Source organism: Lepidochelys olivacea (assembly GCF_965140295.1).
Source record: "Lepidochelys olivacea isolate rLepOli2 genome assembly, chromosome: 2".
Taxonomy (NCBI): Eukaryota; Metazoa; Chordata; order Testudines; family Cheloniidae; genus Lepidochelys; species Lepidochelys olivacea.
The window spans coordinates 155,851,888-155,875,059 of NC_140412.1; the positions used below are offsets into that span (position 1 = coordinate 155,851,888).

The 23,172-nt window shown below is 42.3% G+C and overlaps 1 protein-coding gene across 1 annotated transcript in view; it reads left to right on the forward strand.

Moving 5' to 3' along the window:
* The window catches only part of ERP44 (endoplasmic reticulum protein 44), a 131,032-nt gene that overhangs the window by 29,358 nt on the left and 78,502 nt on the right, over positions 1 to 23,172 (forward strand). Inside the window, exons 3-4 of the mRNA XM_084620990.1 lie at positions 10,943 to 10,982; positions 15,008 to 15,123. Of these exons, the coding sequence (XP_084477116.1) occupies positions 10,943 to 10,982; positions 15,008 to 15,123 (156 nt within the window). The remainder of the gene's footprint in view (positions 1 to 10,942; positions 10,983 to 15,007; positions 15,124 to 23,172) is intronic.

Below are 23,172 nucleotides of genomic sequence, written 5' to 3' on the forward strand. Positions count from 1 at the left end.
GGGCTACAAGTTCCTGTTCTGCCATTCAACTCCTTGTTCCCTAATCGTTTCAGCAGTCAACGAAAGGGAATGACACAGCCAACAAGCCTCGTCCCCCAAGGCCAAGGAAGCTAAGTGTTTGGACCTTTTCGGTAGAAAGGTCTACTTCTCTGGGGACCTCCAGCTACGCATAGCCAACCAACAGGCAATCCTCAATAGTCACAACTTCAACTCTTGGACAGCAGTGTCCAAGTTTAAGGATCGCCTGCCCCAGGACGCACACCCTGAGTTTGCGGCTTTAATCGAGGAAGGGAAGGTGGTGGCTAAGACTTCCTTGCAAGCCTCCCTCGATTCAGCGGATGCTGCGGCCAGAGCCATTGCATCAGAGGTAGTCATGCGACGCTCAGCATGGTTCCAGGCGTCGGGCCTCCTTTCAGAGGTCCAGAATACCGTCCAAGACCTTCCTTTTGAAGGTTCGGGCATTTTCTTGGAGCAAACAGACTCCAGGCTGCATGGCCTCAAGGATTCTAGGACCATGCTGAAGTCCCTAGGGATGCATATGCTGGCAACCCAGAGAAAGCCCTTCAAGCCTCAGCCTCTGCAGCAGGGACAGTATCTACCCCAACCCAGGCAGGAGCCATATCGGAGGCGGGGCAGAAATAACAGTGCAGACAGAACAACACGCCTGACCAGGGCCAGAATAAGCCCCAACCTGGAAACAAGCAAGGGTTTTGAGGGTGTGCCCGAGGACAGTGTACCAACCCAGTTCCAGGATCCATCCCCATGGTTTTTAAACCGATTATCCCACTTCTATCGTGTGTGGTCCCATATAACGTCGGACTGATAGGTCCTACACACGGTACAGGTGGGATACGCTCTTCAGTTTTCCTCCTCCCCTCCCTCCCACCCACCTTCTGCATCCCTCTTCAGGGACCCCTTTCATGAACAGCTTCTTATGCAGGAGGTTCGTTTGCTCCTCAAGATAAGTGCGCTGGGGGAGGTTCCGCAGAAGCTATGGGGAAAGAGGTTTTACTCCCATTACTTTCTAATCTCCAAGGCAAAAGGGGGTCTTTGACCCATTTTAGACCTTTGCGGACTCAACAAATTTGTGGTCAAACTCCGATTCCACATGGTCTCCCTGAGGACTATTATTCCATCATGAGGGATTGGTATGCTGCCCTCGACATGAAGGACGCATACTTTCATATCGCTATTCATCCGGTGCACCGACGCTTCCTCCGGTTTTCTATAAACCAGCATCACTACCAGTTCACGGTTCTCCCATTCGGCCTCTCCACAGCCACCCAAGAGTTCACTAAATGGATGTCGGTGGTGGCAGCCTTCCTGCGGAAAAGGCAGGTTCAAGTGTACCCATACTGAAGAGGTTCAGTCCCACGTGACGATGGCCATGGACACGTTTCACAGGCTGGGGCTCCTCCTCAATGTGCCCAAATCTTCTCTCATATCACCCAAAGGTTAGAGTTCATAGGGGCATTCCTGGACTTGATACAGGCAAAAGTGAGCCTTCCAGGCCATAGAGCAGATAGTAAATACAATGCTTTGATATCCCACTACCACGGTCAGGTATCACCTACAGCTGATAAGACATATGGCAGCATGCACGTACGTGGTTAAGCATGCCTGACTGAGACTAAGATCCTTACAAGCGGCACCTTAGAGACTAACCAATTTATTTGAGCATAAGCTTTCGTGCGCTACAGCTCACTTCATCGGATGCATACTGTGGAAAGTGTAGAAGATCTTTTTATACACACAAAGCATGAAAAAAATACCTCCCCCCACCCCACTCTCCTGCTGGTAATAGCTTATCTAAAGTGATCACTCTCCTTACAATGTGTATGATAATGTAGCTCACGAAAGCTTATGCTCAAATAAATTGGTTTGATTATCATACACATTGTAAGGAGAGTGATCACTTTAGATAAGCTATTACCAGCAGGAGAATGAGGTGGGGAGAGGGATTTTTTTCATGCTTTGTGTGTATATCTTCTACACTTTCCACAGTATGCATCCGATGAAGTGAGCTGTAGCTCACGAAAGCTTATGCTCAAATAAATTGGTTAGTCTCTAAGGTGCCACAAGTACTCCTTTTCTTTTTGTGAATACAGACTAACAGGGCTATTACTCTGAACCCTTACAAGCGTGGCTCGCACTGTCTTACCGTCCATACAGAGATCCCCTGGACTTCGTGGTGACAATCCCAGGTCAGGTGCTACAATCCCTGCACTGGTGGCTGGACCGACCAGTGGTCTGTGCAGGGGTCCCCTTCGCCAAGCCCCAACCTTCTCTGATGTTCGTAACAGACATGTCAGATCTGGTCTGGGGCACACACTTAGGGTACCTGAGGACACAAGGCTTGTGGTCGAGGGATGAGATACCTCTCCATATCAACCTGAAGGAGCTCAGGGCGGTTCGTCTGGCCTGCCAAACCTTTCATGCCACATTACAAGATCACAGCGTGACAGTCCTGACAGACAACACCACCACCGTGTTCTATATAAACAAACAAGGTAGACCCCACTCCTCACCTCTCTGCTGCAAGACTCTTCTTCTCTGGGACTTCTGTATAGCCCGATCCATTCAACTCAAAGCATCCTACCTCCCAGGAGTGCAGAACAAGCTTGCGGATCGCCTCAGCAGATCTTACCACATGCACGAGTGGTCAATCAGGTCAGACATCATACAGTCAGTCTTCCAGAAGTGGGGTTATCCCCAAGTAGACCTCTTTGCCACCAAGAGCAATAGTCAGTGCCCTCAGTTCTGCTCATTCCAAAACCACAGTCCAGGCTCAGTCGCTGATGCATTCTTAATACCATGGGGCCAGGGTCTGAAGTACGCCTTCCCCCCCCATCCCGCTTGTCCACCGGGTCCTCCTCAAAATTCGCAGAGACAGGGCGATGGTAATCATGATCACCCCATCTTGGCCCTGACAGCATTGGTATGCAATCCTTATAGAGCTGTCCGTGGACGCCCCAATCGCTGTGCCTCTCCACCGAGACCTGATCACACAGGACCACGGGCGCCTCCTTCACCCGAACCTGCAATCTCTGCATCTCACGGCATGGAAACTCTGTGGCTAAATTCCATGGAGAGACAGTGCTCTCAGTCGGTGAGACAGATTCTCCTCAGCAGTAGGAAACCTTCCACTAGAGCTACCTACCTGGCAAAATGGAAAAGGTTTTCCTGTTGGTGTGAACCCAAGCACCTTCAACGGCTCCAGACTACCATCCCAGTTATTCTAGAATACCTTCTACATCTTAAGCATCAGAGTCTATCCCCTTCGTCCATCAGAGTACACCTGGCAGCCATTTCAGCTTTCCATCCAGGGGAGTCTGGGCACTTGGTGTTTTCTAATCCCATAGTGGGGCGATTCCTCAAAGGTCTGGAAAGGGTGTTCCCATATTCTCGCCCACCTGTCCCAATCTGGAACTTAAACTTGGTCCTCTCCAAACTCATGAGCTCACCATTTGAGCCCCTGGCCACTTGCTCCCTCCTCTACCTTTCTTGGAAGGTGGTGTTCCTGGTGGCCATTACTTCAGCAAGGAGGGTGTCCTGAGCTGAGAGCCCTCATCTCTGAACCATCTTACACAGTGTTTCATAAGGACAAGGTACAGCTTAGACACGCCCTAAATTTCTCCCCAAGATGGTCTCCCAATTCCACATGGGTCAGGACATTTGCTTACTGGTGTTCTTTCCAAAACCCTACACGAGCCCAAGACACCACAGCCTACACATCCTGGATGTCCAGAGAGCCCTGGCTTTCTACCTAGAGCAAATGAAACCTTTCCGCAAGTTGACCCAATTGTTTGTCACCATAGCCGACAAAATGAAGGGTCTTCCTGTCTCTGCGTAACACATATCGTCCGGGATCGCAGACTGCATTCGCGCATGCTATGAGTTGGTAAGGTCCCAGCCCCAACAATTACAGCCCATTCAACCAGAGCACAGGCATCTTTGACAGCCTTTCTGGCTCAGGTCCCTATCCATGAGATATGTAAAACAGCCACCTGGTCTTCAATGCACACATTTACAGCCCACTATGCTGTTAACCAACAGGCCATAGATGATGCAGCAGTCGGCAGAGCTGTTCTCCACTCAATCGTTCCATGACTCCTACCCTCCTCCTATGGTAAGATTGGAAGTCACCTAATTGGAATGAATGTGAACAATCACTCGAAGAAGAAAAGACAGTTACCTACCTTTTTGTAACTGTTGTTCTTCGAGATGTGGTGTTCACATTCATTACAATACCCACCACCCTTCCCCTCTGTCGGAATCAATGGCAAGAAGGAACCGAGGGGGGTCGGGCCAGCAGGGTAATATATACACAATCATGAGGGCGCTACTCTAGGGGTCTCCCCGCCATCCCGATGAGAGCTGCTAAGGGAAAAAGTTTCCGACGTACGTGCACGCAGTGCGTGCACACCTAACTGCAATGGACGTGAACAATACATCTCGAAGAACAACAGTTACGAAAAGGTAGGTAACTGTCTTTTCTTGGCTTCTTTTATTCTTAACACCTATACAACCTCTCCTGGTTCCAGCCCATTGACCCTGTTTGGGTGGCTAAGTACTGTTTCTTCAATCCCACCACCATTTTCCATGGGTTGTTCCTACCTTTACCTTGCGTATCGGCATCTTCACAAAATCTGCAGACTCTGCTATACTCGCCCTGACTTTGTGATGCCTTGAGGATTCTCCTGGGGCCAGCTACAAAGGTGCTTCCTCAAAGCTGCTCTCAGCTCCCCTCTGCAGCAGCTGGACTGTATTGCTAACAGCCTCTCTGCTATTTGCCTTAAGATAGTCAGTACCCCTCTCCTTTAAACAGGAGTTTCCCCTCAGCTCTCTTGGGGATTAGGATTCTATCTCACACAGCCTCTCTGGTGTGGAGCAGTCAGTATTTCCCTCTTTCTAACAGGAGTTCCCCCTCAGCTCTCTTTCTTGAACAGAGGTTGTATCCTAGGCCCCTTGCTTTCAGCATACTCAGTATTTCCCTCCTTCATTCAGAAGTCTTTCCCCCCCTCTCCCACCTTTCTCTGGGAGTTGGTTTTATAGTTTAAGCCAGCTGCAGGGCTTATGCTAGCTTCCTTCAGCTGAGCATCCTTTCCAGTTAGTCCCCTAGCTTTGAGGATTTAGGAGGCAGCCTTTCTTGCTGATTTATGTCCATGTTCTGAGGAAGGAGACAGCCTTTATGCTGGTCCCCTTCTCCTAGTTGATCCCCGATTGGTTAGGAAAGAAGGGAGCCTCGCCCTGCCCATTCTGCCAGTTGTTTGGTCCCAGGCCCTCAAAGAAACAGTGCCTGTCTTCTTCCCAATCACTACTTATTCCTGGGAACACTTCCTCTCTGTCTGCCTTTAAGTTCTTGTATATCTCTGCTGGACCTTCCAGATCCTTTAAAGACCATGCCAAGTGGTGAGGTGAGCTGACCACTAGGCCCTTCTGCCCTGAAGGGCAGCCTACCCCACCACAAAAGCAAAGGGCCACCTACAGCTTTGGTTAAAATGAGGTCATTGGACACTGTCCAGAGAAGGTACTCTGTGGAGTTTTGCAAGAGTAGGGCTACTGGACTGTGGTAGTACAAATAATAATCACGACCACTACCAGCACAGAAACAGCTTTGTTCAATTCCCAGTCTCAAGCAACCCATGCAAATGCCAGGATATGAATAAAACAATCCATCATCTACATTAGGTCAAAGCAATACAGCCTGCTCCAATTTGTATTTGTATGCTCAGAGTACTAGGAACAAACAGAGCAGGACTCCATCTAAACAAGTTATTGAGAGAGTCTTAACTTCACGTTTCCATTTTACTATCCCACAAACAATTCTTTGTTTTTGCTTATGGATATCAGCTCTTTTCCTTTCCTGATTTCAGTCACTACCATTTGATCTGACATGTATTTCTAGGGTCTCTTCTAGGATCATGGTAGTATTAAATACTGGCTTTCAGGGGAAAAAGGAAATTCACTTCTCTCTTCCTTGAGAACTTTCTTGATCAAGGATCTACACACAGAGAGAGCTTGACACAATTGCACAGTGTGATACATTTTCTGTAGCAGCTTGGGTACATGATGGTGACAGGGAACTCAGTCGCAGACTTGGAATGGTGATGAATATGTCATGTACAAGGAAGGTCTCATCTCAGAACAATGTTAACAGAATGTGAAGATAGCCATTGTCACGGTTCCTCCCCCACTCTGAACTCTAGGGTACAGATGTGGGGACCTGCATGAAAAACCTCCTAAGCTTATCTTTACCAGCTTAGGTCAAAACTTCCCCAAGGTACGAAATATTACCCCCGTTATTCTTGGACTGGCCGCTACCACCACCAAACTAATACTGGTTACTGGGGAAGAGCTGTTTGGATGCGTCCTTCCCCCCAAAATACTTCCCAAAACCTTGCACCCCACTTCCTGGACAAGGTTTGGTAAAAAGCCTCACCAATTTGCATAGGTGACCACAGACCCAAACCCTTGGATCTGAAAACAATGAAAAAGCATTCAGTGTTTTACAAGAAGACTTTTAATAAAAAAATAGAAGTAAATAGAAATAAAGAAATCCCCCCTGTAAAATCAGGATGGTAGATATCTTACAGGGTAATTAGATTCAAAAACATAGAGAACCCCTCTAGGCAAAACCTTAAGTTACAAAAAAGATACACAGACAGAAATAGTTATTCTATTCAGCACAATTCTTTTCTCAGCCATTTAAAGAAATCATAATCTAACACATACCTAGCTAGATTACTTACTAAAAGTTCTAAGACTCCATTCCTGTTCTGTCCCTGGCCAAAACGACTACAGACAGACACAGACCCTTTGTTTCTCTCCCTCCTCCCAGCTTTTGAAAGTATCTTGTCTCCTCATTGGTCATTTTGGTCAGGTGCCAGCGAGGTTACCTTTAGCTTCTTAACCCTTTACAGGTGAGAGGAGCTTTCCCCTGGCCAGGAGGGATTTCAAAGGGGTTTACCCTTCCCTTTATATTTATGACAGCCATAATAGAAAACTAGTGGTGTCAAAGAAACTAAATCCAATCCCGATTGAAGCCTTTTGGGAATGCTAATCTCATACAGAGGCATGCTTCAATGAAAGAGTTCTGATGAGACCTATCCAGTAATTCTGCTGTCTCCTGTATATTTCACCTAATCACATATATTGGCAGAGTTCAAGGTCCCATTGTATATTTTCCATCCCTTCAACTGGTGAGTGCAGAGAATCAGGTCCACCGATTAGTGAACCAGGCAGAGCTATCCTTAGGTCAGATGCCAGTTGGAGATAGTGGAGGGGGCTCATTGGGGTCCCAATTCAATCCAAGGAATAGGTACCATATGGAGAGAACGGCATACACTAGCTAGAACGCATGGGGTCTTGGAGCAATGTTTCTTCCATAGATAAGTTTTGTTTCATTTCTGATAGTGAAAGTGTCTGGTATAGTTTACATAAACTAGGAAGAACATGATCATCCTTACCCCAGAGAAAACTAACTTCTACTATCTTGGGTGAAACAAAGTTTCCTATCTCCTTGTGCACTGCCTGCTAAAGGGAAGATGAACAGCAAGACTTACGTGGCAAAAGTCAGATTAAGCAAAGTAGAAATTGCACCTAGAAACGTCCTCACCCCTTATAAATCATTTTGATGGTGGTGATTATTAACCTCTTTGCCTCTAGAAACAGCAGTAAAGTGCACTGTGGTCTCTCTCTCTGTCAGGACCCAGTATATGAGGTGGTGAATGACCTCTTGCAAAGCTAGGAAGTGTCTTTGCTATGTCTTCCCACCTCTTCCACTGCTCCCAAGGACAGTACAAAGGATAAGAAGGAAAGATCATAACTGTTTGTTTCTTTCTGACTTAAGAGGCTATGGCTTTTAGGTCTGATTAATCTAGCATTGGACTTTCCAGTGTTTCTGTCTCGCAAAAGAGGTCTGCTGTTGCAAAATTCAATCCTCTATCTGAGACCAGACAGGTTCAAAATGGAAGTGATTATCACTATCTTTGATCCAAAAAGTCAACAAATAGAACTTACTCTACTGCCTTGTGCAAAGTCCATAGTTCAACTGCTATGTTAAACAAGTGAATCACAGCCTTGAGTTCCTCCAGAAGGGCCTTCTTGTGCATATATGAGTGAGCAAAAAGATTGTCTCTGTAGGATAATGTTAACAGCATGTTAAAAAAAAAAGGAAGTTTTGTACAAATTCTAACGTTAAATACTTCCTTTCCAGCCTTATGAAGAACTGGGCAGGATGTGAAGGAGAGGAGGAAGCTGGGATTGATTGGCAAAGGAAACTGGAAATAGGAGAGGTGTAGGAGAGATTGGGAGCCAGGCACAAGTTGGTTCACAGAGACAGGATGAGGAGCTAGGAGTGGGGGAACTGGGACTGGCTGGGCAAGGGGACTTGGGCTGGGAGTTTGTGTGTGGTGTGGGAAGAAACAATGGGAGTTGGGGAGAGGACACTGGAAGTGGGGAGTGTGTGTGTTCGGGGGAGACACTGGAAGTGGGGAGGGAAGACTGGTACTTAGGGGAGTCCAGGACTGCCTGGGTAAAAAGACTTGGATGAGGAGCCATTGGTGGGAAGAGACAGAACTAGGCCAGCGACAGACTGGAAGGGACAGGACCGAAGGGCTAAAGCTTGAGCAGAATAGACAAAATTATCTCTGCCCACTAGAGCGCACACACTCCTGCAGACCTGGAATGGGGATTCCTGAGTCTCGCTGTTCTGCTGTTGGCAAGTATCTGTGAAACCCACTGCCCAAGTATTTCATCCCCCTCTAATTTTGGTTCACACAGAGGATGACCATGTACTATAACTATCATTTACTTCATCAGCTCCAGGAGCAGAGGTCTGTGTGGTGGATCAAAAAGCATTAACCCTGCTGCTGAACCATGTGAATGTCAAAATGATGCCACATAGAATCATAGAATATCAGGGCTGGAAGGGACCTCAGCAGGTCATCTAGTCCAACCCTCTCCTCAAAGCAGGACCGATCCCCAATTTTTGCCCCAGATCCCCGAATGGCTCCCTCAAGGATTGAACTCACAACCCTGGGTTTAGCAGGCCAATGCTCAAACCACTGAGCTATGATGGGCTTTGTTTTTTCTTCAGTTTGTTTTTTTAAAAACCTAGAAGATTATACATACAGCCATACTGAATGAACATTTTGGTTGCAAAGCTGAGCACTCAGGAAATTCCAGAATAAAGGTTGTCTGTGCAACTTTAATTTCGCTCCCTAGAACATATGCATTATGATAGTCTTGAATTAAATTAATATATATTTTTACACAGCACCGTATCTCTTTCAGTGCACAAGATGGACCATGCTCTGGAAATGAATTGGGTTTGTGTATTGAGGTTTTTGTCTGTAGGGCCGCTGCCTCCTTGTTGCAGAAGTTAGAAGGTGTGTACTGAATGAGAATGGGATTGCAGGAAGAGAAAGGACGATAACATGGTTAAGGCCCTGCACAACTGGATTCTATCCCTGCCTCAGCCACAGAGTTCCTATGTGGTGCTAGGGAAATCACTTAAACCACACATTTTACAAGTGATCGGTAATCATGTGTTTCTTTTTTCTGGGTGCCTGCCTTGAGACTCTGGAGTCTCATTTGCAGAAGAGATGAGCACGCTCCATTGCAACTGAAGTCAGTGAGAGCTGTGCTTTGGACATATAAAGTTCTTATATAATGCTAAGTACTACAGCAAATAAGATCCTAGGCATCTCAAACTGGGCACCCAAAATTTGGGGTTACTTTTGACCTTAATCTCTCTGTAACCCTTTTCCATCTGTAAAATGGGGATATCTCCCCTTCACTTCACGGGGGAGTTTTGGAGTTCATCAACATTAACTGCTTTAAGACTCGGATACCATAGCGATGAGCATAACAGAAAAGCTCATTAGGAAATTAATAATTCTGACTTCAGACCAGGATTTGTATATTGTGCAGTAAATAAGGCCTAGGGCCAGACATCGAACAATGAGGAGAAAATAAAATATTGAACTGCTGCTCATTAAGTAAGCATCATAAGAACATAAGAATGGCCATACTGGGTCAGACCAAAGGTCCATCCAGCCCAGTATCCTGTCTACCAACAGTGGCCAATGCCAGGTGCCCCAGAGGGAGTGAACCTAACAGGTAATGATCAAGTGATCTCTCTCTCCTGCCATCTATCTCCACCCTATGACAAACAGAGGATAGGGACACCATTCCTTTCCCATCCTGGCTAATAGCCATTAATGGACTTAACCTCCATGAATTTATCCAGTTCTCTTTTAAACCCTGTTATAGTCCTAGCCTTCACAACCTCCTCAGGCAAGGAGTTCCACAGGTTGACTGTGCACTGAATGAGACGGGTTTGTAGAAAAAGTATATGCTCATCTATAGAAGATTGTTTCATAATGCACACAGAATGGGACCAAATTAAGGTTTCACAGACAACCTTAATTCTGGCATTTCCTAAACTTTTTGAGTGCTCAACTTTTCAACCTAAATGTTAAATGTTCTTGTCATTTTGCGTGTGTATGTGTATGTCTTTGTGTGTAATTCAACATCCCTCATAAGTACTATATCCTTTGGTTTGGAGCAACCTGATAGAGGTCCAGAAACTTCTCACTTTCATCTGTCACAGATGCTAAATGTTATTGATTTGTTGTTTAATTATTTGTATTGAATGCAAAGAACTGAACTCTAATTGTCTAAATGTAGCTTGTTGACATTGTAAATACACTTGACATAATGGAGCCCCTTCCCTTTCTCTTCCCATATAGACTGTATCCATTTATAGCAGTATTTCAGTTGACACATCCCATTCACTCAATTTGTAACAGCCACTAGATTGTAATCTCCATAATCTGGAAATGCTTGTTCTTGTTGATAGTCTCTGATTTAAGTGCTGCAACAAGTGTTTGCATTACAACATGACATTGTTTTATGTTTTGTTTTTTTTTTCCAGACAATGCTGACGTTGCTTTAGTTAATTTTTATGCTGATTGGTAAGTGTCAAAAGCTTTTCTATTTCACGTTAAAAATCTCTGCATGTTAGAATAAGACAATTTCCATCGTAACAAGTCTTACCATTCTAATCAAAAATACAATACTTGTCATTTTTCAAACCAGTTCTCACTGTTTTTCATATAAAAATACTTTACATGTATGCAGTATAGTGTGCTTCATCAGGAGAATCTGACAGGGAAAAAACTTTAGCTTAATGATAGTGAATGGCAGTAAGTATTTAATCAGTATTGCCATAACTTCTATATAAAGCTGTTCTGCGAGGGGGAAAATCCTCTTAAGTTTTTGAGCTCTTTTGTAATGAATGATAGCCTAAAATATATTATTTCTCTTTCTCCCCCCCCCCACCCAAAAAAAAGAAAGAAAGCATGGGAGAGTTGCATTAGAAAATCAACTCTTGTTGACTATGGAAGATTATCAAAGTAGAAAATTAGTGATATTATGAAATCACAAGAGTCATGAGGCTGAAACTTGTGCAGTTGAGAAGGGAAGGCATTTTTGGGTAGATTGGTTAAACTTTTAAAACACTTATTTAAATGAATATGTTTAGTATTTTTCTGATTAACTAATTACAAGAAAATCTAGTGTCTGATAGAGCTCCCTTAAATACTATATGCTGATTTTTTTTAAATGTATCTTTAAACAATAAAAAGGTTTTTCTGCTCCATTCTTGATATTTATAAAGAGTTTTTTCAGCATTGGAGAAATTTACTGACTTCAGTGAAACCAACAACCTGAAAAGTGATGCTAAATATAGAAAATTTATCATACTGGAAAAATAAATTACTTTTTCTGTTACTGCTTAAAATGTTAGGAGTTATTTGTAACTGTAGTAGGTACATTATTTTCTGAAATTTTTTGAGACAAGATGTCTTTTTAGCTCCAATGACTAATATTCATTTAAGGGAGAAGATAAACTCAAAACATCCTTGCTCCTTCAGTTAAGGTTTGAGCGCTAACACTATGTATCCTGAGAAATCAGAGGTCTTCTAGGAAGATTAGATTTGGCATTCCTAAAGTAAAAATCAAGCAGAAGAGACAAAATATCCAAGCTTCAAGTGTATCTCAGAAGGAAACAAAAGCAGTTTTAAAAAAATCCTTGTCAGATTTTACTTACTGATAATTCATTCAACTGCTCTCAAGTGATTAAAATTATATTTGAAATTTATTTGAAAACTTAAGATCCCATCTTTTCTGTATATATAAGTTGCCAATAAAAATAAAATATTTTTAAAAATAAAATACATCTCTTCTTAGGACTTGTGCAACTTCTATGTTTAGACTAGTTTTAATTTAAATCAATTTAAAAACCAATTTAGTTAAACCAGCAGAAACACCTCTGTGCACCCACTTAAGGTATGTCTGTGCTATAGAACCTGTATGGTGACCTAACTATTTCAGCATAGTCCCCTAGGGTAGGCACAGTCTATAATGACAAGGAACTTTTTTTTGTCTGTGTAGGAGAACCACCTCTCTGAAGAACAGTAGCTATGTTGACAAAAGCCCTCTTCTTTTGAGGGCTACATCTACACTGAGGGGGTTTTGGCATTGCTGTGTCAGTCAGGGATCCGTTTTTTTCACACCTGTGACCAATGTTAACTATACCAACAAAATTAAGTGTAGACCAAACATCTTATCAGTTTAACACTGGTTATATTGGTTTAGCATGTGCTTGTAAATTTGCCACCACAAACTAAACCAATATAAACTGTGTTTATACCAGTGTGCGTATTCACACAGAAGCTTGCACTGGCTTAACTAAATTGGTTTAAAATTACACCTTTTGCTAAATAGGTGCAACTTTGTATGTAGACCAGGAGTTAGTGTATATTCAATACAGAACTGTGTTATACGTGTTTGGTTTTTTTATGGTCTCTCTTTGATTGGTACAGCTGTTGAACCAGAACAGTAGGCAACCAACTTGCCCCAATAACAATGGTGTCTATTTTCAAAGCACTGTGCAAATATCAACTAATTAATTAATCTACAAAACCCTTCTATGATGTACTTTGGTATCCCTATTTTAGGAATGGGTACAGTGAGATTAATTAAATCACTCCCATTGACTATTTTCTAAACTTGTAATCGGAGCCATTTCCCCAATGCTACAGAATTCCTGTCTTGGCAAAGAATTGTAGTCCTGAATCTAAGGGCTGGTCTGCAATTGAAAGTTGTAAATTAAAACACACTATCTGTTCCGGAATAACTCCCTGTGGATATTCAGGAATAATTTTCATGTGTAGACAAGCCCTAAGGGATGGTATAACACAAACTTGCATTAAAAAGCTAAGGCTTGATCTATATTTAAATTTTACTGTCATAGCTGTCAATGAGGAATGTAGAAAAATCACGCCCCCTACCCAAAGTAGCTATGCCGGCAAAAAAACCCTTGCATAGACACAATTGTACCAACACAAGTCCTTTTGTTGGTGTAGTTTATTCTGTTCAGAGCACTGGTTTAAGAAACTATACCAGCAAAAGAATCTTGCCAGTATAAGCTGTATCTCTGCTGGGAGTGGAGTTGCTAAGATAGCTCTACTGGCATATTTTTAGTGGCAGACCTTTTTAAGTGTAGACAAGGCCTCAATCTGTTTTATTTTTGGTGTAAGTTTGCAAGTAGACAAGCCCTTAAAATTTCATTTTAAAACAAATATTTCTAGCCCTAGAAGATGGTCTTAAAAATGTGAACAGCGCAAACCAATGAACTGTTGCTGTAAACAATAGCTCTAGGAGGGTGAACTGCCCTGTTCATTTGAATGAGATGTTAACTCTGAAAAATATGATATCCACTTGATGTTAACACTTCAGGATTTCACAGTTTATTGTTTTAGTAGAAAAATACAGTAACATGCTAATCTGAAACAAGTTGCCCAGTTTCCCCTAACCAGGTGCCTTTGGGAGCTTCTACAAAGAGCCGAGGCTTTTGTAGCTTTTTTCCATCATGTCCACCCCTTTTTCCCAAAGCAGGAGAGAGGCTCTCTACCCAAGATGTCACTTGAAAATCTGACATCACTGCAAGATATGAACCATGGAATTCCCTGTCTGTGTACATGTTACCACATCATGATCTTAAATCTAAAACTTTAGTTTGAGATTTTAAGTTCAGCCATCTAAGGCAATTGTTATGGTGATCAATACCATTTCCAATGAGAATCTAGAGGCACTGTTTATATGAGTTGACCATTTTAGCTGCAGATTACATGAATCATGAGAAACCCAAATAATCTTTTTGTTAATTACACTTAGGGTAATATAATAGAGGAGAAGGAAGAAATCTTTGATTTTCTGAATAGAATTTACTTTCTGTGGACTTAGGTAGATAGTTTGAGGGGTGCGAAGCTCTTCTGTCTTCCATTTAGTGTTTGAGGTTTTTCAGCTGAATCTTACAGTTGTCTTTTGTGAATGGTGTCATTCAATCATATGTTGTGTTAATCACAAGTACATATTCCCTTTACGCACATTTTCCGTTGTTTGAGTTTATTTTTTCCTTGTATAGGTGGAAATGTTACTGTGACTTCCATATGGCCTACCAACAGAGTCCTAACCAAATACATACTTTCATTTTGCACAAAGCCACCAGATCATATGCACATGCTAAAATACAGGAGAACTCCTATTTCATGAGCTTTTAAATATGGATTGAGAAATTTATAAAATTGAGAAGTAAATAAAATTGAACATCTCAAAATTGCAGCAAATATGGTACATAAATTGCAGAACATTACAATCCATCACTTTCTTCTTGTGCTTCAAACCACTGCAAAGCATTTTCCAATGCATTGAAGGCATTGAAATGTGAAGGGATATCAATTTGTTCTTTGACATCACTTTAGTTACGTGATATTCTTTTTCCCATCAGGAAAAAATGATTTGTATAACTGCTTATTCAGAAGATTGGTGTTCATAAAATTGAGGTTCTACTAAATCACAATTTCTCACTGAGTCACCAATACAAATAAAATTTTTGAAAGTTATTAATGTATTTGTTGTCTTTGACTGTCAACAGGTGCCGCTTCAGCCAAATGCTGCATCCTATCTTTGAGGAAGCTTCCAACGTCATTAAGGAAGAATATCCAGATAAGAATCAAGTAGTGTTTGCCAGAGTAGACTGTGATCAACACTGTAAGTAACTCAAAGTAAATCCCGATTTAGTTCTGTTTTTTTATTTTAACATGTCTATTAAGGAAAGAAGAGTTTTTTGTAACATCTTGCTGATAAGTGAAGCCTAATTAATTCTAATCTGACATTGGCAAAACTATTAAAGAGCAGCTAGCGTGTAGTGAGTCGTCCACTGTAACTTAGATAGCCCTGGGGAAGCTGCCTGAGCTAGAGTAGCCTGTTCCCGTCATCTTGTGGGTGGCAGTGCAGCCAAGAATTCCTGCCATGCTACATCCCACACTACCCACCTACACAGGGGTGAGGTTGCGTAAGCTGTTTTGCACAAAACCTATGAGCCTTAGCAGAGTAGGGTCCCTCCCTTTTTCAATATGAAAAATGGCTCTCCTGTTGGTGTTGCCATCAACAAGTGGTTGTCTTGCTTTTGAAAATATGGGAAGATTAGATGGTTTTATTCCAATAGTAAATAGCAAACCAGGAAGCTGAATTAAAAGCAGTAACGGGTGAAGTGTAAGTAACGTCTGTTGCCTCAGTGAGAGACAAAGGGACAACCATGGAATTCTGTTTCATTTGTATTGCAGAATAACAGCCATATTTTCTGTGCAATGTTCTGCTTCCTTTTGGTGCATCAGCAATTTAGGGTTTGATCCTGTAGAGTTTAGAGTACATACCTCAGAGGTGCTGAGCACTCCCTGCTGCATTAGGAGTTGATGGCATCCAGCATTTTTAAGAAAGTGCTCAACACCTTTTGATGGTACAGCTAGTTTTTTATCCATGGGAAGAGTACATCCTGTTTTTCTGGAGCTAAAAATCCAAAGTAGTAGTAATGTTTTAATGCTGTGTGCATTTAAGTCTCTTCGGTTGTGTAGCTCTAGATAGAAAAGTATTTACCTGCTGACATGAATAGGTGTGCAGATATCTCTGAGGTATAATTGACACTGGTACTTTAAATTACTGTTGCCTTTTTTGCTGTTTTGACAATGAAGGTGCTGTTTCCTGGTCTCCTAGAACTGGAGCTTTTCCTTGGGAAGCGTGTGACTCTCTTTTGGCAGTAAAGTTTCTTTACTGTTCTTGTAGATTTAGTAATGACTAAATACCAAGCTTCGGTATCTTCCACTGAGAAGCCATTATTTGTGCTCTTTTTGTTTTGGATATTCTAGTTCTTCCCATAGATAGTGTCCCAACAGTTAAAAGCACCCTTCTTCTGTTCTTGAAGGAAGTCTCAGGCATGAACACTATATGTTTGGGGCAGACTATATATCAGCTCAGAGTATGAGTTATAAAATAAGATTGTTCTTCAAACTGTCAGGAGTGGGCAAATAGACTCAATTTTTGGTTTCTGCAGAGGTGTCCAAAAGGCCAGTTCGTAATCAGAAAACATTTAAAAGACTTCTTGATTGAATTTTTGCATCACTGGATGTCAGAATCTTCCTGTGATGTCCTCAGCTTTAAAAGATCTATGACATTCTATTTCCCTAATAGGAAGCTTTGAAGTAGTCAGCTGGCTTTGTGCATCAGGGTGGAGGGGATCTGTTGAGGCACTGCAGTAAACATCAGAGCATAAACCATTCTTGATGGACAAATTAAATTAGGCATGCAATAGCTGAAATCTCTCATTTCTCTGAGCAGCCATCCTCCTGTCCTGTGTGTGTATTTTAAAAATTCTCGTGCAGAATTTGCTACAGCTGCTTGTAGAATTTCCAGAGCAACACCAGAACTTAATTCTCCAGTGTACTTCATGGAGTATGTCTTTATTTTACTTGGCTAATTTGTTACTTCACATAATCACACCACTGCTGATGCAGGAAGAACATTTTCCTGCTAAACTTCTGCTATCTGGAACACCTTTCTAGAATCCTAGAACTTAGAAAATGAATAATGTATTTTAGATTTTATCCCAATGCCTTGTTGACTGATGGACCTCTCTTGCCACCTCCTTTCACCCTTTCTCCCTCTCCTTCCACTCTCCCTTGCTGTCTTCTGGCACTTCCCCTAAAAACACTAAATATCATTCTATATTGTATTATGGCGCATGCCTGGCAGCCAAAAGCAAGAGCAGATACAAAGTATTGAGATCTATCATCAGTACTAGTCTCTGGAAAACAAAATTTACAGGTAAATAATTCAGTCAGTAATTCCCCTAAAGGTGTATTGTTTTTTTAAAAAAAATAAATAAATAAAAATTGTCAAACACATTGTCTTTGCTGGAATTTTCCTGCTCTCTTACTATCTGGTAGCTGCATTATATGTCTAGTCTGCTAAATGTTTAAATGTAACTTCAGTCATTTGTTTAACCTGTTTATCAGAAACTTGTTTACCTTGTTGTATTTGCTTTGTATCAGAGTAACAGTGGCTCACTGTCACTTTCAAAATTTACATAAATATTATCTCAGAAAAAGTTCTTGAACTAGTCAAACCAACTTATATAGATTTACTTTTATAATTTTTTTTCTTTTTGAATTAATATTCCGATTACTGGTCAAAGTAAATTCACTAAACTTTGGAAAGTTATTAAGCAATCTGGCTGACAGTTTTTTGTGTGTGTTTTGTTTTTGGGCTTTTTTGTTTGGGTTTTTTTTGTTTTATGTTAGTTATTGACTTTTTAGGATTTTGGATGTTACATTTATTTTCAAGATATGGAAAACTCTGAAGGGTGGAGCTCATACTGCCTATAGCTAAGGTTACATTAACACTTTATATAAGCCTCTACTTAGTTGCATTTTAAATTTTAGGGCTGAAACTTTTCTGTGCTTACTCTTTGCCTAAGGTTGAAACTTTTGACCCATTTTCAAGAACGACATTGGGGAAAGTCGGTAGTTCTGCTAATACTTTTTTTCAGCTGCTTTTTGAACTTTTGCACCTCCATATTTAGAAGTAGAGGTTTGAAATTTAACAGGAGGATAAGTCTTGGGGTTAAAAGTACCTTTTCCTATCCCTAAAAAATTTACCCAGTTTTAGCTGAGTTATAAGCCTCTGAAAATTGCCATTTGCAAACATTCAGTAGAGTTTAAGAGGCTTGTTGCTTTATTTCTGAACATGCTAACTGCATTGAGCATATTTCTAGCCTCTACTGAGCCTGCTGCATGGTAGACAGGTCTACAGGGTCTGAAGGGGGGTCTGGGTGGTGATGATGCAGCAGTACTGCCCTTTTTGGTCTAAGAGGGCTTGGACTGGGTTGGGAACCAGGAAGAGTTTGTGTCAGCTCTTCCTAGTGTTACTTCCGTGCTCTTCCTTCCAAGCACTTATTATTGAGCCACGGTCTCACGTCGCTTGCTTAGGAGGCAGACAAATCACTTCTCCCCATTTTACAGATTGTGCAAGATCACCTCTGGCAGAACTAGAAATAAAACCCTGGTCTCTAACATGACAGACCTAAACCGTGTGAATTATGGGAAAATGTGTGTGGCAGGGGGAGCTTACTACTTTTAGGGGCTACCTGACTTCTGTCTTGTGGCCCCCTTACTTCGCACTACTGTTTAAATTAAAGCCAGCCACTTGACGTCCATGGCCCCACTATTTTCCCTTAATTTGAGTACTAGACCTAAGTCTCATCCGCTATGCAGCACTGCCTTTCTGAATGACTATGGCAAATTATGTTGTTGTTTATGCTGTTTGTAGTCATAAGACCACACTCAGCTTCAGAATCAGGAGTGGAGCTCAGGATTCCTGATTCCCAGGATTCCTCTATTGTCTAGGAAATAGTTGTGTAAGCCACTGGCAAAATGTGCATTGCATCAGGAACCTTAATTCTGGCATTTTCTAACACTTGCGTGCTTAATTTGGCAACTTTTTACATAATTTCAAGATTGTAATTAGTATATAATAGTATATTTAATGTGTATTACTGTATTAAAGGAATTACTAGGTTAATTATCCAGTGTGGTCCTTCTGATAGCCTATATGCAGTATGCTGCAATACTTAACTAAACATTTATGAACTAAAACATTGTGGCAGCCATAATATAACTTTCTTATTCTTATAGGTTTGTTTTTCTACCCTAATGTTTATTTTTGTCATGTATATTTTTAATATTAGATAACCTCTCTAGTATAAAAAGTCATAGGCCAGTACTGTCTATTTTTGATTAGATTAACAATTTCTGTTTCTATATTTGTGTTGCATGATTTCAGGTTCTGTAGCACTGTTAGTACAGGAATATTGTTGTAGAGGTGATGAATTGTTTGCACTGCAAACTACCTGTTTCCTTTTGAAATCAAATCTCTGCAGGGAGCCCATATATCTGCTCTCAGACCACTCTAAATAGCATTCAGAATGGTCAACCTGGCATAGATACCTTTCATTTGAAGCACTGTTATTCAGGCGCACTGCAGGTCCCAGCATCTCACACCAGCCTCTGAGGCAAAGCAAATTAAAGAGAATTATTGATGTTCTGCAAAATGTTTGATGCTTAATGACAAAACCATCATTCTGTCTGCCCTCACAGCCAATATAAAGATATTCTGCCAGAGACTAATATTTATAGTCCTGATGTGATTAAAACAATTTTTAAACTTTTTTAATGTGGTATTAAAATTTTGTATATATTACATTTTAAACTGATTTATGGGTAATGTGAAAATATTAAGTTAAAATGCGTATGTTCAGTCTTTTCTTTCAAGAGTATGCTGAAGGCTAATTCACATTATTTAATGTGCCTAAACTAGTACCCGAACCTCAGTTACCAACATCACCAGTTTCTAGGTGCCATCTGCTTGGAAATTCAGGTAATGTAATAAGCTGTCAACCTACCTGTCTTCTAAATGAATACTTAGAAAATGCCATACTGGTCATGAAGGATCCATGGGTTCACCCAAACTTGCTGCGTATTGATTAAAAAAAATAACTCTTTTGCTGGGCAGCCATACAGTAATAAAGCCATGGTGCTATTTTTTCATGATAACAAAAATTTACATCATGCTGTCCCTCCTGTATCTTCTGTTTTTGCAAGGGGGAAGAGGGGTGTATTGCAATATATAAGAATTCAGAACATAAGTCAATTTTTAACTAATGGGAGTTAAGAAGATGCCTTCCAGAACTGATTACTGCAGGAATTCTTGCACTTTCCTCTGAAGCATCTAGTACTAGCCACTGTCGGAATAAAGGTACTGTGCTAGATGGATCACTGTGACAGTTCCTTGGTTACTGTGTGTTAAATATTTCTCTTCAAGTAGATATTTAGTTTTTGCCATTAGTGTAGTTCTCTTTGTAAGTGAGAATTAGGGTCATATGATGGTCTGACGCTGAAAATATGTGCTGGATTTTTAATTCTTTCCTGAGCTAACAGAAACTGGAAAGAATGAAAGAGGCATCAGTTCATTAGAGAGAAAAATAGGAGTAGAAGGAGGAAAGAGATAGAGATAGCAAGTATCTCAAATATGGAAACACTACAGAGGCAAATTGTGGAGTCTCTTCTTCTGATGTCTCTAGTAAATAAATTTAAAGTCCTTCTGCCACTGGAACTCCTGCTTGGTTGCTCATAGCAAGTCTGGATTTAAAGTTAACTCTATTAAGATAATATCTGTACAGAGTGCTCCCTGTTCCCGTCCCCACCTTCTCGTTGCTTTGAACCAGAATTTCTGAAAGGGTTTGGTTCTGTCACAATAGTAACAGCTTTTTAAACACTCATTCTATGTAATCTGGCTTCACCAGGCAATACAATGAGGTTTCAGGAAGCAAATTAGATGGATAATGCTCTGACTCAGATTAAATTTGGGATCCACCTTGGGTGGTAAGAGCTTGGGGTGAGGACTAAAAGCATCACCTTTGTTTAAAAAAACCCAATAAATAAAATAATTATAAACTGGCCCTGGGCGTCTGAATATATCTTGCCCTTCCTGCCAAACCTTTCAACAAGGAAGGCAGCAACCTATGGAGAAGGTGAATGAACATCCATCTTGCAAGTGATTCAGAGGGTATGTCCATGATCCTTGCTAGTACCAAGTCCTGGCCACGAGCTAGGTAATTTAACTGGCAAGTATGGATGGAACATCACTTTGAAGAAATACTTCGTGAAAGGATGAGTGAAATGCCTCTTGTATGGAAGAGCAGCAGGCAGCAGTGGCTCTTGAGTGAATATTAACTATGGGGAAATAGGATTCTTCATCAATAGAGCCAGCCATGTATTCTACTTAGGTGTGTGCGCTTCCGACACACCAGAGCCAGAGAAATGTATCTGCGGCCTGGTCTACACTAGGGGGCGGGGATTGACCTAAGATACACAACTTCAGCTATGAGAATAGCATAGCTGAAGCTGACGTATCTTAGGTCAATTTGCCTCGCGTCCTCACAGCGCGGGGTTGACTGCGGCCACTCCCCCGTCGACGCCGCTTCCGCCTCTTGCCGCGGTGGAGTTCAGGAGTCGATGGCAGAGAGATCGGGGATCGATTTAGACGCGACAAATCAATCCCCGATAGATTGATCACTATGTAGACATACCCTAAGAACACTCACAGGGGCAGTGTGCACAACCTGCAGCCATAGCTTTTTCTTGTGTCTAGTAGTTAGTGGTACCTTAGGCTAAGTTTAGTGTTAGGGCAACCAGCTATTCTAACTAATACTATACTAGGTCATGCCCTCACTAGGGTTCAGTCATTGTCCATCATGTTTAGGGGTCATCCCCAAAAATGATCCCCACGCAAGGTGTTGCTTGTATCTCAGTGAAGGATATGTCAAAGAGCAGTGCTCCATCTGCAAGTTGTTCACCAACAGGACTCAGATGGTGAATGACTTGCGACTAAAACAGTACCAGCTGGAGCGGGCCATGGGGCCTGCTTTGTTACCAAGGCCTCACATGACTGGTGATCACCTTCAGATCCAGCAAGTGATGCCGCTCCGTGCTTGGGCTCCAGCATTTCCCTCAAGCGGAAGAAGGGTCATTCTCCCTCCCCTGGTAGGCGAGGAATAGGTCCCATAAAACAAATCAGGACCATTCTAGGACTCTGGGAGACTCCTCCTCATTTTCTAAGAGATGTGCTAACTGACACTGTTCTCCCTCCAGCACATGGGATGGAGTTGTTCCATCTAACCACTCCCTGGTACTGATTCGAGAGCAGTGAGAGCCTGTACTGTCAAATCTAGTTCCAGCCTTGGAACGTCTGCTGAGTCCAGTACTGATTACATCAGCACCGGTCTCCATACCGACAATATATTAGGTGACATCAGACCTGCTTTGCCTCTTAGTCCCAGACTCTCCACTGGTTCAAGAGTTTGCTGGGGCCATGGCTTCTACTGCATCATCCTCCATTGTGCCTTTGGCACCTTCTGGCTGTGTCACAGAGCTGCCAGGCCTGTCGGCACCACAGCTCACACTGCCGAGGCCTCTGACTGTGGAGTTGAGGCCGACACCAGGCCTGGCATGAAAGGTTCCATTGATGTTGGTGCATCCTTTGGCAATGTCATTGTCCAAGTGGCAGATCACATTGTCAAATTTGGTACCACTCCTAGCCTCAGTGCCGACGTCTCTCTCGGTATTGTATGGGAGTGTATCTCATTCAGTGCTGATCCCCCATGCCTTTTTGGCACTGATGCTGCCCCCATATTGGGCTTCAGGTGAGCCTGACTTTGGCCTGTCAGGTCTGACTCACCTGTTGTCACCACAGAACTTCTGGGACTCCTCAAGATCAAGGCTGGGGTCGTATTCACCCCCGTCAGATAGGTGCCAGAGAACACCCTTGGATCAACAACGGCACTGAGATTGGCATCAGTCCCATGGTTGGGACTGGGGCTCTTAGCCTGGTGCCTGCTGACCACCAGTGCCGTATCTGTATGCTCAGTAGCCTCCTTGGAAAGCTCCTCAGTCCCTGAGGTCCCACTTCTCAACCTACTCCAGAGCAAGATCACCAGTCCTGATGGTGGCTTCCGCTCTTAAACCACCTCAGCGGCAAATGACCACTGAGCCCTCCAGGGCTCTTCCTACCAGATCGTGTGGAACAAGAACAGGACCCGTCATTGGCACAGCAAACAGCCTCCTTGTCCTTCCTGGACAAGTCTACTGTGCTGGAATCTTCCTTTCTTTTGGTGCCCAAGGACTTTCAGATGTATCAGGAGCTCCTTGA